This window comes from Salvelinus namaycush, chromosome 38, assembly GCF_016432855.1.
Source record: "Salvelinus namaycush isolate Seneca chromosome 38, SaNama_1.0, whole genome shotgun sequence".
Taxonomy (NCBI): Eukaryota; Metazoa; Chordata; class Actinopteri; order Salmoniformes; family Salmonidae; genus Salvelinus; species Salvelinus namaycush.
In genome coordinates this window covers 359,336-374,702 of record NC_052344.1, presented here as the reverse complement: position 1 = coordinate 374,702, position 15,367 = coordinate 359,336, and the positions used below count along the sequence as shown (strand labels likewise).

Below are 15,367 nucleotides of genomic sequence, written 5' to 3'. Positions count from 1 at the left end.
AGTGAGCCCATTCCAGGACCTGAGACAGGCCGAATCAGGGACGAACATCCGGTTAGCCAGGCCCCCCCCCAGAGTTCTGGCGCTTGGCTGGGTGGAGGTATTCTAAATTCTTATGATCAGTCCACACCAAAAAATGAATGTTCTGCCCCTTCCAGCCAGTGCCTACACTCCCCAAGCACCATCTTAACTGCCAGAAGTTCCTGGTTCCCAAAATCATAGTTCCTTTCCACGGAATTGAGACGATGGGACAAGAAGGCACAGGGATGAAGCTTTTGGTCCTGGACAGACCGTTGGGACAGGACGGCCCCCACTCCCACATCAGAAGCGTCGACCTCAACCACAAACTGACGGGCCGGATGAGGATGGATGAGGATGGATGAGGATGGGGGCTGTGGTGAACCGCTGCTTAAGGTCCACAAATGCCCTGTCAACAGCTGGGGACCATGTGAACGGTACCTTGGGAAAGGCGAGTGCAGAGAGGGGAGCCGCCAGGATGCTGTTGCCCCAAATGAAACAGTATTAGAAATTACCTTGGGTTGGGGCCAATCCACCACCTCCCTCACCTTTTCAGGATCCATCTGGACATTCCCTTCAGCGATGACGTATCCCAGGAAGAAGATAGTTGAGCGGTGAAAATCGCACTTCTCTGCCTTCACAAACAATTGAATCTGATCAGCCTGTCAGGAATGGAGTACTTGGTACCCACCCTGTATATTGAAATATTATCCATAAAACAAGAAGTGTCCCTTAGAATTATATACATATCAGTTATGCATCATGTTAGCATGAAATCTACTATCCCTTAGTGTAGCAATCAATAAAAATATATGTCCACCGTGGGCTCTGCCGCCTCAACCATCGACTCCTATTTATAGAGTTTATTTTGTGATCTCGACAAAACAACTCTTGTTATGTTGTGACCATGAGATAAATAAGTTGTGATCTTGACATAACGAGGGAATTGTTTTTGTATTCATATGTCCTCTCTAGACTTCCGTAGATAATGGATAGGCTATCCTAGTGTTACCTTTGGTCCCTGCCCATCAACTCCTCCCCAGGCTACTAAGCTTTGCTGGCAGGGACTCATGGAGGGATTAATAAATTGACAATGAATGAGGAATCATCTAAGTAAATATGACTGTGAGAAAATCAAAGAAATGCATACGTTTTTTTTTTACTTGGTACTGTTCTTTGCTTATGTTGATTTCCTTGAACAATTAAAAAACGCCTTTCGAATTGAACAAGCTATTTTGTCCTGCACTGGTCGCTGTACCATAGAAAATCGAAGTGCATGCTGGGGACTGCGTGAGTTTATTTTTTTTTCGGGCGGAGATAATGTTGTTTGCACAAATGGTAGCAAGAAATTTCCATTGATAGAAGTTTGTATTGCATGTTTATTGTACAAAATTACTATTATGTGTCCTCTACTATTGTTCAGTTTTATTGACACTAGGCAGCTATTTGATAACTAAGTTGCGTCATCCTTCGTAGTAGCAAATGTGTCATCTAGCTAACGTTAGCCAGCTAGCTTCCCAACCGCAGAGTTAAACATTTTAAATTAATGTTTTTATACTAACGTTGGCTAAACCTGCCATTACTGGGGGTCATTTCGGAAGGTATTATTATGTATGAACTATGAACTTTGCTCGTGCAAGACATGCCCAGCTGATTTCGACGTTAACAGAATAGACTGTAGAGAGACTAGCTAACATTAGCTAGTATCCGCTAGCTAGCTAACAGTGATTGGTTTCCAAGCACCCAAGTCCATCTTGAATAGGCACACAGCTACAACAGAGACAATGGATGAGAGCCCAGAAGCTGCTGTGGACAACGATGACCTTGTTATTATTGTGGAAAACGAGGCAGAGAGCTTGCCAGCTGAAGAGGAGAGGGCGAAACAGCTAGGAGGTAGCCTCGGTCTCATGGACACTTGCCCTGTCTGCAAGTTGAATTTCCACAACAGAGAGCCGAAACTTCTGCCATGCCTCCACTCTTTCTGCAATAAGTGTCTTCCACCTCCTTCAAGGAACTTAATCAACACTGAACAACGGCGCGACCCGCAACTTCAAGTGGACAACTCGAAACCACGTGAGATCCGTCAATTTGTTTATCGGAAAGTTGATAACTGTACTGTAGTCACACTACTAGTCACTGAAGTGCAGGAAAATCATTGCAACTTTTCATTATAACGCAGATTTATTTTGTAACTTGGCCTTACTGGATTTTTAAAATCGTCTGTCAGATTGGTTGTAATATTAATTGATGCCTTACTAATTTCTGTGTATGTTATTCCACTGGTTCCAGTCAATGTGATCCGCTGCCCAGTGTGTCGACAAGAGTGCTGGGAGGTGGAGGTGCTCGATAACTTCTTTGTGAAGGACTCTGTGGAGGTTCCCAGCAGCACAGTGGAGAAGACCAGTCAGGTGCGTTAATATTGGTTACCAGGAAGGGTCTCAAATGGGGAAAACATTTTTCAGATGGTGAATCCTTGTCTGGTAAAGTGCTTACTGACCGAGACCCAGGACACTTACAGTGCCTTTAGAAAGTATTCATACCCCTTGACTTATTCCATATTTTGTCGTGTTACAGCTTTAATTCAAAATGGATTTAATATATTTTTTCTCACCCATCTTTCCACATTACCCCATAATGACAAAGTAAAAACATGAAAATTAAATACAGAACTACCTCATTTACATAAGTATTCACACCCTTGAGTCAATACTTTGTAGAAACAGCGATTACAGTTTTGAGTCTTTCTGGGTATGACTTTAAGAGCTTTCCACACCTGGATTGTGCAACATTTGCCCATTATCCTTTTCAAAATTCTTCAAGCTCTGTCAAATTGGTTGTTGATCATTGCTAGACAACCATTTTCAGGTCTTGCCATAGATTTTCAAGTGGATTTAAGTCAAAACTTAAACTTGGCACTCAAGAACGTTCACTGTCTTATTGGTATGAAACTCCTGTGTAGATTTGGCCTTGTGTTTGAGGTTGTCCTGCTGAAATGTGAATTCATCTCCCAGTGTCTGTTTGGAGATTTTCCTCTAGGATTTTGCCTGTGCTCAGTAAAAAAAATTGTCCTGAAAAACTTCCCAGTCCTTAACAATTACACTCATACCCATATCATGGTGAAGCCACCACTATGCTTGAAAATATGGAGAGTGGTACTCGTGTTGTTTTGAATTTGCCCCAAATATAACACTTTGAATTCAGGGAAAAATGTTAATTGCCACATTTTTTGCAGTATTACTTTAGTGCCTTGTTGCAAACATGATGCATATTTAGGAAAATTTTTGTTCTCTACAGGTTTCCTTTTCACTCTGTCAATTAGGTTAGTTTTGTGGAGTAACTACGATGTTGTTCCATCCTCAGTTTACCCCTTTCACAGCCATTAAACTCTAACTGTTAGTCACTTTCGGCCTCATGGTGAAATCCCTGAGAGGTTTCCTTCCTCTCCGGCAACTGAGTTAGGAAAGATGCCTGTATCTTTGTAGTGACGTGTGTATTGATAGACGATCAAAAGTATAAATATTTACTTCATCGTGATCAAAGGGATATTCAATGTCTGCTTTTTTATTTTGACCCATCTACTAATAGAGGTGCCCTACTTTGCGAGGCATTGGAAAACCTCCCTGGTCTTTTGTGATTTTATCTGTGTTTGAAATTCACTGCTCAACTGAGGGACCTTACAGATAATTGTGGGGTACAGAGATGAGGAATTCATTAAAAAATCATGTTAAACAGTGAGTCCATACAACTTATGTGACTTGTTACTTACTCCTGAACTTATTTAGGTGAGTGACAACAAATCTCTATTTAATTAAATGCAGGCTGTAACACAACAAAATGTGGAATAAGTCAAGGAGTGTGAATACTTTCTGAAGGCACTGTATACCATGTGTCACCACTGAAGCGTTGCCTTGCATAGGACTAAAATCATGGATTCACGTAAAGGCAAGTTCTTGCTCATATGTTCTACCTTCCCAATTTCCAGGTGTGTATGAGTTGTGATGACAACACAGAGGCCACGGGGTTCTGTGTGGAGTGTGTGGAGTTCCTGTGTGTGACGTGTATTGAGGCCCACCAGCGAGTCAAGTTCACCAGGGATCATACCATACGGCAGAAAGAGGAGATGTCCCCAGGTAGCCTACTCTATGAAAATATGGCTTTCTGAATTGTATACTGTAAGAAAATAGAATGCCAAGGAAGGTGATAGGTAGGAGCTGCACAACTAAATCCTATGAAACCGAATCACAAATATGTAGATAGGTAAATGCGTAGTGATTTATTTTCTTCTAGGCTAAATTCTTGTCTTATTCCAGAGGCTGTTGGTGCAACCACACAGAAGCCAGTGTTTTGTGACATCCACAAGCAGGAGCCCCTCAAGCTGTTCTGTGAGACCTGCGACCGTCTCACATGCAGAGACTGTCAGCTGCTCAAGCACAAGGACCACAAGTATGACCACATTTATTTACTCACCCTTTATTTATTTGGGAGTGGCGCAGCGGTCTAAGGCACTGCATCACAGTGCGAGAGGCATCACTACAGACCCTGGTTCAATCCCGGGCTGTATCACAACCGGCCGTGATCGGGAGTCCCATAGGGCGGTGCACAATTGGCCCAGCGTCATCCTGGTTAGGGTTTGGCCGGTGTAGGCCGTTATTGTAAATAAGAATTTGTTCTTAACTGACTTGCCTAGTTAAATAAATATAAACATATGTTTCCAGGTTAGTGTCAGAGAATCTCTTTTATCGTGCTTAGCTACCATAAAGGGATACTTTGTGATTTTGACAATGAGGCCCCTTATCTACTTCCCCAGAGTCAGATGAACTAGTGGATACCATTCTTATGTCTCTGTGTCCAGTATGAAGGAAGTTGGTTTCGCAAGCCAATGCTATCTAGTGTTAGCTCAATGACGAAGTCTATGTGCATTTGCTAGCATGCGGTATCCGCTAGCACTAACTAAGTCACTCTGGATAAGCACGTCTGCTAAATGACTTAAATGTAACAAGAGACCTACCTTTCAGACGCCTGAGTTGAAACCTTCAATAGTCCATATTATGCTCAAACTGATTGTATATTTTTAAGTATTATTTTTGTACCTGTGCTTCATGTGTTGGTGTTAATCCTCTGTGTAAAGGGGATTTTCAGGTGAACAAAAAGGAGAGCAGTTGTTGATAATATCAATTAAAAAAAAAAAAAAATCTGGTTTATTACAGAAATTCAGAGAGATCACATTCAGTGAGGACCTCTAAATATACACTGCTCAAAAAAATAAAGGGAACACTTAAACAACACAATGTAACTCCAAGTCAATCACACTTCTGTGAAATCAAACTGTCCACTTAGGAAGCAACACTGATTGACAATACATTTCACATGCTGTTGTGCAAATGGAATAGACAACAGGTGGAAATTATAGGCAATTAGCAAGACACCCCCAATAAAGGAGTGGTTCTGCAGGTGGTGACCACAGACCACTTCTCTGTTCCTATGCTTCCTGGCTGATGTTTTGGTCACTTTTGAATGCTGGCGGTGCTTTCACTCTAGTGGTAGCATGAGACGGAGTCTACAACCCACACAAGTGGCTCAGGTAGTGCAACTCATCCAGGATGGCACATCAATGCGAGCTGTGGCAAGTAGGTTTGCTGTGTCTGTCAGCGTAGTGTCCAGAGCATGGAGGCGCTACCAGGAGACAGGCCAGTACATCAGGAGACGTGGAGGAGGCCGTAGGAGGGCAACAACCCAGCAGCAGGACCGCTACCTCCGCCTTTGTGCAAGGAGGAGCACTGCCAGAGCCCTGCAAAATGACCTCCAGCAGGCCACAAATGTGCATGTGTCTGCTCAAACGGTCAGAAACAGACTCCATGAGGGTGGTATGAGGGCCCGACGTCCACAGGTGGGGGTTGTGCTTACAGCCCAACACCGGGCAGGACGTTTGGCATTTGCCAGAGAACACCAAGATTGGCAAATTCGCCACTGGTGCCCTGTGCTCTTCACAGATGAAAGCAGGTTCACACTGAGCACGTGACAGACGTGACAGAGTCTGGAGACGCGGTGGAGAACGTTCTGCTGCCTGCAACATCCTCCAGCATGACCGGTTTGGCGGTGGGTCAGTCATGGTGTGGGGTGGCATTTCTTTGGGGGGCCGCACATTCCTCCATGTGCTCGCCAGAGGTAGCCTGACTGCCATTAGGTACCGAGATGAGATCCTCAGACCCCTTGTGAGATCATATGCTGGTGCGGTTGGCCTCCTGGGTTCCTCCTAATGCAAGACAATGCTAGACCTCATGTGGCTGGAGTGTGTCAGCAGTTCCTGCAAGAGGAAGGCATTGATGCAATGGACTGGCCCGCCCGTTCCCCAGACCTGAATCCAATTGAGCACATCTGGGACATCATGTCTCGCTCCATCCACCAACGCCACGTTGCACCACAGACTGCCCAGGAGTTGGCGGATGCTTTAGTCCAGGTCTGGGAGGAGATCCTTCAGGAGACCATCCGCCACCTCATCAGGAGCATGCCCAGGCGTTGTAAGGAGGTCATACAGGCACGTGGAGGCCACACACACTACTGAGCCTCATTTTGACTCGTTTTAAGGACATTACATCAAAGTTGGATCAGCCTGTAGTGTGGTTTTCCACTTTAATTTTGAGTGTGACTCCAAATCCAGACCTCCATGGGTTGATAAATTTGATTTCCATTGATCATTTTTGTGTGATTTTGTTGTCAGCACATTCAACTATGTAAAGAAAAAAGTATTTAATAAGAATATTTCATTCATTCAGATCGAGGATGTGTTATTTTAGTGTTCCCTTTATTTTTTTGAGCAGTGTATATTAATCACACAGCACCGAAGGTTCTGTAAACACAGCCCAAGAGGCTTGTAGGAGGTCACATCAGCTGCTACAGAATCTGTGTCACAGATACATTACATTATCAGTGTGCCCTAGACTCAGTCAAACTAACCATAACATTCAGCACTGGCAGACATTTGATACTGACAGTTAAACAGGTCAAAGGTCGGAACATCAACTTATACTCAACAAAAATATAAGTGCAACATGTAAAGTGTTGGGTGTTGGTCCCATGTTTCATGAGCTGAAATAAAAGATACCATGAATTTTCCATATGCACAGAAAGCTTATTTCTCTCAAATTTTGTGCACATTTGTTTACATCCCTGTTAGTGAGCATTTCTTCTTTGCGAAGATAATCCATCCACCTGACAGGTGTGGTGTATCAAGAAGTTGATTAAACAGCATGATCATTACACAGGTGAACCTTGTGCTGGGGACAATAAAAGGCCACTCTAAAATGTGCAGTTTTGTCTCACAACACAATGTTACAGATGTCTCAAATTGAGGGAGCATGCAATTAGCATGCTGACTGCAGGAATGTCTACTTGAGTTGTTGCCAGAGAATTGAATGTTAATTTCTCTACCATAAGCCACCTCCAATGTTGTTTAGAGAATTTGGCAGTATGACAAACCTGCATCACAACTGCAGACCATGTGTAACCATGCCAGCCCAGGACCTCCATATCCGGCTTCCTGAAACTGAGTAGTATTTCTTTCTGTAATTAATCTCTTGTGGGTGAAAACACATTCTGATTGGTTGTGTCTGGCTCCCCAGTTGGTGGGCCTGGCTCCCAAGTGCCCTCCCAGGCCCACCCATGGCTGAGCCCCCTGCTCAGTCATGTGAAATCCATAGCCTAATCATTTATTTTAATTGACTGATTTCCTTATGAGCTGTAACGCAGTCAAATTGTAATAGCAGATAGTCTATAATTAACAGGCGCAAAATGACTTAAATGTGGTACTTAAACATACGTGATTACCTCCTGTTTCCCTTCCCCAAGGGAACGCATCTGTCTGCATCTCCCTGCACATAGTCATGTTTTTTACATATCAATCCATATCACCAGTAAATCAAATACAGGAAAATAATTACTAAATTTCCCATTACTCTGCATACCTTGTCTCTCCAGTTACCAGTTCCTTGAAGATGCCTACAGAAACCACAGGCAACACCTGGAAAACATGACACATCAGCTACAGGAGAAGAGGAAAGCCATAGAAGAAGTGTCCAACTGCATCAACAATGGGTAACTTATTACATACTCTAAACATGCAAACTAAACTCACATGTTATGTTATGTACATAGACAAGGTCAATAGCATGATTGACTACAGGCAAACTCATAATTTCCTTTTCTACTTCTATCTTTATTCTTTCAGACTCCAGCAAGTCGATGAAAACCGCAAGTCTGTCACCAATGAGATAAAGAAGTCAATTTGCAACTTGATCATGGAGATCAACAGAAAGGGAAAAATCTTGGTCAATCAACTTGAGGTATGGTTGTTAAATAGGACATGAGCAATCATGTTGTCATTCCACCACATAATTAAATAATGTACACTTCTGCTGACATGGCTCTAATTACACTATGTGAGCATATTTGTAAGTAGCTTTGTGCTAATCATGGTGGTTGTTTCAGACACTGACGAAGGACCACGAGGTCGGACTGAAGAAACAACAAGAAGATGTCAGCCACCTGACCAGACATCTAGATCACGTCATCAACTTCACCAAGTGGGCCACAGCCAGTCACAGTGGCACAGCTCTGCTGTACTGCAAGAGACTGGTAGGAACCATAACTTTCACTGTGGAGTTGGTTTTAATTTGGCCTACCTTTTAAACCCACGAGGGAAAATGTTGACCTAAATTGTTCAGACAGCTCTGTGGAAATACACATTAACTGAATTTGAGTGATTCAGAAACCTTTTCTTTCAGATTCTTTGCCAAATCCATTACCTAATGAGGGCCAACTGCAACGCATCCATCGTCCCTCAGAGCTCAGTCCGCTTCCAGTGTCGCTCCGGTTTCTGGGCCTCAAATGTCGACCTTGGTAAGAACGCTGAAACTTCAGTTCTGACGGATACTGTAGGCCTAAGCCAAAATAATCCCCATGATGTTAAATGCAGACCTTGTTGAACTAATGTTTGTTCATGTTTCTGTGCATTTCCTAAGGGTCTTTAGCAGTAGAGAGAATTCCTGGTCGTCAGCCCAGTTCCATTCAGCAGGGCTTCCCTCCTGGCCACCCCAGCCAGCCTGGCCCCGGCCCTAGAGTAGAGGTCCCTCCCGGGGCCTTCCCTCCAGGCTCCTCCGCTCACCAGCGTGGGAGCACCCTGGCCCAGCTCCAGCTGCAGGTAGAGAAGCTTGCCCAGCACCCCAACAGGGCTGGACAGCCCCCTCCCAACCATTGGTCCTGGTACCAGCAGGGTCTGAAGCTCCCAGGGCCGGGGCCAGGTCCAGGGGGCCCACCTCCACAGAGGCCCCACCAGGGGGGTTCTCCATCGCAGGGTCCCCCCAACATGGTCCAGATCCAGCAGCCAGGCCGGAGTTACGGACCCCCCGGCCCCCAAACCCATCCCAACCCCAGGAGCCCCACCTCTATGCTGCAAAACGCAGGCTTCCCCCCTCAGGTATGTGTGTGATTCTTTTTCGTTTTTTTTCTAATCCCTTTTTGAAGTTGTAGATTGGCTCTTTGCTGTTATCCGACACTGAGTCACTGAGAACATGCTATTTCAGTTATGATAAAATGGAGACAAGCTGATGCAGAGGAACCAATTATGATTTATATGTTTACTGAGTTGTGTTATTGTCTTATTTTTTTGTCGTAATTGCAAGACTTGTGAAAAATGCTTGCCTCTGACGTTGGTGCCATATCTCATTCTAGTCTCTAAGGGATCTCATCCACAACTCCAGCTTCCCTCCCAAACCAATGGATGTGCTACAGGGTACCTCCCGCTACTCTCATGCACCTCCTAACACAGGACCCATCAGCACTCAAGCCTCTATACACCAGGTATATGCGGATTCCTATAAACTGAAGCTGAAGCTCATTATTTAATGTACTTACATGTATTTTATGTCTCTGGTTGTGTATTTACCACACACACAAACAAATGAGAAATAGAGTAACTCTTTGTTGTTGTTCTCAGCGTAACATGATGGAAGCTGCACAACTGAGGAGGAGTGACCCCAGTGGATCTTCATCATTGTCCATGTCCAACCCCAGAGCTAGTTATGCTCCGAGCCTAGCCACTGCCTTCCCAGACAGACATTGTAGGCATCTCACCCTCACACTTCCCTCATTTGTTAGATGCAAAACAAACTTGAAATATAATTAAATCAGCTATTCATGCCCAATCATAAATGTATCTCAATTTAACCCATTTCTCTTTCTCCTTTCAGCACAAGGAAGACAGAATTCCCCCATGTCCAAATCTTCCTCCTCTGAAGCCAACATAGGGTAGGTGAACCCCAGTATGTACCGTGTGGTTGATGTGTTCCTGGTTGTAATATCTGTGGTTCTGTGTTGAAGGTCTGCTTCCTGGAAGCGCACAGAGCCTCATGCTGCGGCTCCCCCCTCAGCTAAGCGGAGGCGAAGGTCGTCCCCCGGACCAATCATCGTCATCAAGGACGAACCAGAGGACGATGACGAAGTCAGCTTTGTAAGTATGACTGCATGTAATCTGTGTGCCTTTGAAATATGTATATTCTATACAATCATATATGAACGATAGAATCTCCCTAGTGTCTCTTCTATCTTCCAGGTGCAGTCTAGTGTTGGAGCCTCAGCCAGCCTGCCAGACAGCAGTACAGGCATCCAGCCCAAGCCCCAGCAGCAGTATCTCCCAGCACCCATGGTGGAGCCCCAGCTAGAGCCAGAGCCCCAGCTAGAGCCAGAGCCCCAGCTAGAGCCAGAGCCCCAGCTAGAGCCAGAGCTCCAGCTAGAGCTCCAGCTAGAGCCCCAGCTAGCGCCAGAGCCCCAGCTAGAGCCAGAGGCCCAGCCAGAGCCCCAGCTAGAGCCAGAGGCCCAGCCAGAGCCCCAGCTAGAGCCAGAGGCCCAGCCAGAGCTAGAGCCAGAGGCCCAGCCAGAGGCCCAGCTAGAGCCAGAGGCCCAGCCAGAGACCCAGGTAGAGCTAGAGGCAGACCCCCAACCAGACCGAGAAAAGGCCCCAGGTGTCCCTGAAGATGACCCGAATGAAGACTGGTGCGCCGCATGTCAGAATGGGGGAGAAGTGCTCTGCTGTGACAGATGTCCCAAAGTCTTCCATCTGAACTGTCATATACCTTCACTTAGAGAGTCTCCCAGGTAATTAACACCTACTTTAACATTTCTATGCACCACTCACAGCTGCACAGTCCTGCCTGCTCTGCCTGTTACATTTAATACAGCTGTCTCTGAAGGGTGATACGTGTGCAGTACCTTGTAATATAAACTGGGAATTGTTTACCCCCAAAGTGAGACAAGAGACTGCAATATTGTGAATTCACTAACCCCCCTGTGTGTCTGTGTTTCCAGTGGTGAGTGGTTCTGTTCGTTCTGTCGTGACCTGGCCAGTCCTGAGATGGAGTATAACCCAGATAGCCAGGGAGAATCACCAGCCATGAAGGAAGAGCCAGGATCAGAGAGATTCCCTCCAGTTGATAAGAGGAAATGTGAGAGACTGTTGCTCTGCATCTACTGCAACGAGTTCAGTACAGATTTCCAGGAGCCTGCCTCACCGTTGGTAAGAATGCAAATACCCTATAGAACATTTTTGCTCTATGGTTTTAATTCAATCAATACGATACGACTTTGTCTATCGAGTCAGAAAATTGTCTTAACTCCCAATCCCCAGACACCACACCATTCATTTTGGATAATTTATCACAGTTAAGTAATGATGCTTCCCCCATCTATATCCAGTCAGTCCCAGAGTATAAGGAGCTGATTGAGACTCCAATGGACCTGTCTATAGTGAAGAGCAGGCTGGAGTCTAAGGAGAGCCCACGTTACTGCAGTGCTGAGGAGTTTGTCAAGGATGTCAGGCTCATATTCAGGAACTGTGCAAAGTATTACCAGGTACGGCAAGACTACACGACACACAATATGACGCACTTGGGTTGGATTATGGTGCTTGCTTACAACGCTAGGATTCACATTTTGTTTTTGCATTGGACCACAAAACTGAAAATGCCCTGGTTTCCCAGACCCAGGTTAAGCCTATTTAGAATGGACTAAAAGTATGCTCAAAGTCCAGTAGAAGGCTTATTTCAGAAACCAGCCCTAAAATGTGTTGACAAAATTGAGACACACACCACTTGTTTGTTTAATTAGAGATATACGTAGCATACATCGATGTGCTTGCTTTCCTGTCTTATTCCCTATGATAGTGCTGTCTGTGCTTTCGCTTCTGCTTTGCTTGCTCTTTGAGCTCGGGTAGTTGTAAAGCACTTTGTGACAACTACTGATGTAAAAAGGGCTTTATAAAATACATTTGTTTGATTGACAGGCAGACACTGAGGTGGGAGGTGCAGGACTGAGCCTGGAGGAGTACTTTGAAGAGCAGCTGAAGCTCCTCTACCAAGACAGGAGCTTCCCTGGGGGCAGAGAGGAGGGCATGATACCCCCTGTGGAGGACGAGATGGAAGAAGGGATGGAAGATGACGGGATGGCTCCTAACGAAGGGGATATGCCCCCAGTCGAGGACGATCTAACACCTGTTGAAGAAGGGATGCCTTCTATGGAGAAAGAAGGAATGGAAGAGGCTCCTGTGGAAGGAGGGATGGAGGAAGAAGGGATACCTCCTTTAGAAGAGAGCATGGAAGAGGAAGGGGAAGAGACTTCTCCAGTGAAAGGAGACTCACCACCTGCTGATGCTACTGAACCAGTAGATCCATCAACAAGGGGTGCATCATCACCCAACCTTCCCAGCAAGGATGCTCCTCAACCCCTCTCAGATACCCCAGACAACCCTCCCTGCGAGGAGGCCCCCCAACCCCTCTCAGATACCCCAGACAACCCTCCTGACAACAGCCCTGCTGCAGGCTTAGCCACAGAAAATGAGGGGACGACTAAAGAAGTGCGAGACGAAGCAGAAGAGGAATGATTCTTGTTCTTCCACTGTAAATTGGACGGACAATAAAGCTTTTAGAATTATCTATAGGTTCTGTTGTCTGAAAATACAGGGTGACCTCTTTGCTGCGTCATATACTTTTTGATATGATTTTCAATAATAAATAAACAGAAAACTGGGACGTTTAACAGGGTACAGAGGTGGACAATGAATGCACAAATGTTTGTCTTGTTACAAAGCAATGTAGCTACATGTATGAACTAGTAATGCACAGACTGTTCTGTCTGCTGAGATTGAGAAGTTACAATCATGCTGTAACTGATGAACTTTCTACAATAACAATCATAACACAAATAATGTCCATTATTGATAAATTGTCTGAAATTTTCCATGTTGGCTTTTGTAAAGATGAATGCCATATAATACTGTATATTTAAAATAATGTAAGTGATTTTATTTATCCAACTCTAAAGAAAAATAACTGCAAAGACAGAACTCCATGAAAACCATAGCCCTTACATCCCCGTCTTAACTCAAACGTTTTTGATAAAGGTCAATCATTTTTTTAAACTTTTATGTATAGTTGTGTTATAATTTAGTTAAATTCTAGGCTACTCTTGTACAGAACATTGTTAAGGAGGTATTCTGTAAGGTGGACTCAGCGATATAACATAGATGCAAAAGGCAAACAGCATAGTGGGTCAATTTCAGCGACAACTAAGAGCGCGCGGCTCAACATCTCCGCTGTTTTGATTCCCTGGCTACCGTGAAGCGAACTGTGTACATGAGCAGATACTGTGTGAGAGCCTTGTATCCGTTCATCTCAGTATCTGCTGTGCTGCTGGTGGCAATGTCATTTTTCTGAGTTTACCTTTAAGACTGTTCACTAGATTACAGGGATGTAAAATGAAAGTGCAGTGTTCTCGAATGGTGCTGCTTGATTTTTGGCATGTAAAGAGAACCAAATTGTAGCCCTCACTTTTCCTTCTTGCATGTTTTCTTGTTGCCTGGCTACCCAGACTTGGTCTGGCCAAACGCTACGGCCACGGACGTTATTTTTTCTCCACTATCAGTCTGGACCTGAGTACCTCCCCAACCCTTCACCGAATGCGAACACATTTGGGGCTGTCTGATTGGGCCAGAGCCAGAACACACGTGGATAAAGCATCCAGTTAGAAAAGGTGTAATTGACTTTGATACTCTGATTGGTTAGAGATGATCCAATCGATGAAGACTTTGTTTTGTACAACGCCCCTCATCGCCACCACAAGACTTCAATAGATGCTGTAAAGAGGTCACTGGAAAGCAGACTTTGGGGGAATAGAAGGTTGCCAGATTGGTGCACAGTCAAAAAATCTGATCTAACAAAGTGCATATTCGTCAAATCCGTCGTGATTGATGTATTGTAACAGGCCCACTGGTTACTAAAGTCTGATTTGGATTTATTTGGCTGCATAGCATTTAGAAGTAGTCCCTTTTCAGGTTTAGAGGTGACTGCTAAATACTAACTCCTGTTGGTATAAGCTGGTAGCATACAATAAAACTTGAATTAAACGCTGAGTCTCAAATAGCCGCCTGTCCCTTTTAATAGCCAGGCAATGTTACACATTTCAGCAAATAAACGCCCCTTTCAAAGAAACGTAGGGTCTAAATTAATTGTGTACAGAGGTTCCATCAATGACCAAAAACAGTCAACAACTTCCGGAGTACAGACCCCCAAAAATTGCCCGATTGCCTTCTATTGGCAAAAGTAAGGACTGCTGAAAATGCACAGTCAAGGAGAATAATGATTTTTTTTTTTTTACAGAGGCATACTAAGACAAAATAAACTTGACACAATGTCTACATGATAACACAGTGTAGAAAATGAAGAAATGTATTCAAATGCTGTAAGTGAATGCTGGAATTAAACAATTAAATATGCAAATGAGCAAAAGCTGTGTGGATTAAGGAAAATAGATGCCTGGCTCACATTGAAGCCTGCCTCAAGTAGATGCCTGTTGTCTTCAGTGATTTAAGCAAATAAACACTGGGCTATTAATTGTGGTAGCTAGCATAGAGCAATCAGTGGTGTTAGTCAAAGTGTTTTTATTTTTTTATTTTATTTCACCTTTATTTAACCAGGTAGGCCAGTTGAGAACAAGTTCTCATTTACAACTGCGACCTGGCAAAGATAAAGCAAAGCAGTGCGACACAAACAACAACACTGAGTTACACATGGAATAAACAAACACACAGTCAATAACACAATAGAAAAAGTATATATACAGTGTGTGCAAATGGCGTAAGGAGGTAAGGCAATAAATAGGCCGTGGTAGCGAAGTAATTACAATTTAGCAAATTAACACTGGAGTGATAGATGTGCAGATGATGATGTGCAAGTAGAAATACTGGTGTGCAAAAGAGAAAAAAACTAAATAAAAACAATATGGGATGAGGTAAGTAGTTGGATGGGCT

General features: G+C 44.3%; 1 protein-coding gene across 1 annotated transcript; it reads left to right on the top strand.

Moving 5' to 3' along the window:
* Positions 1-1,300: 1,300 nt before the first annotated feature.
* Positions 1,301-14,478, top strand: LOC120031986 (transcription intermediary factor 1-alpha-like). Its single transcript, XM_038977879.1, has 18 exons — positions 1,301-2,088; positions 2,305-2,423; positions 3,998-4,145; positions 4,326-4,458; positions 7,990-8,106; positions 8,240-8,354; positions 8,500-8,646; positions 8,796-8,910; positions 9,033-9,487; positions 9,742-9,870; positions 10,007-10,130; positions 10,260-10,317; positions 10,390-10,519; positions 10,628-10,661; positions 10,977-11,163; positions 11,374-11,581; positions 11,761-11,916; positions 12,347-14,478. The coding sequence occupies exons 1-18, from the start codon at positions 1,800-1,802 to the stop codon at positions 12,941-12,943; spliced, it is 3,261 nt and encodes a 1,086-aa protein (XP_038833807.1). The 5' UTR covers positions 1,301-1,799; the 3' UTR covers positions 12,944-14,478.
* Positions 14,479-15,367: the final 889 nt, after the last annotated feature.

What these genes read in the sequence shown, in the direction of transcription:
- LOC120031986 (XM_038977879.1), top strand. Translation starts at nt 1,800, where the DNA reads ATGGATGAGAGCCCAGAAGCTGCTGTGGACAACGATGACCTTGTTATT. An exon ending in AGTGGACAACTCGAAACCAC is followed by an intron (nt 2,089 to 2,304) that starts GTGAGATCCGTC and finishes CACTGGTTCCAG; the next exon opens with TCAATGTGATCCGCTGCCCA. An exon ending in TCTTGGTCAATCAACTTGAG is followed by an intron (nt 8,355 to 8,499) that starts GTATGGTTGTTA and finishes TGGTTGTTTCAG; the next exon opens with ACACTGACGAAGGACCACGA.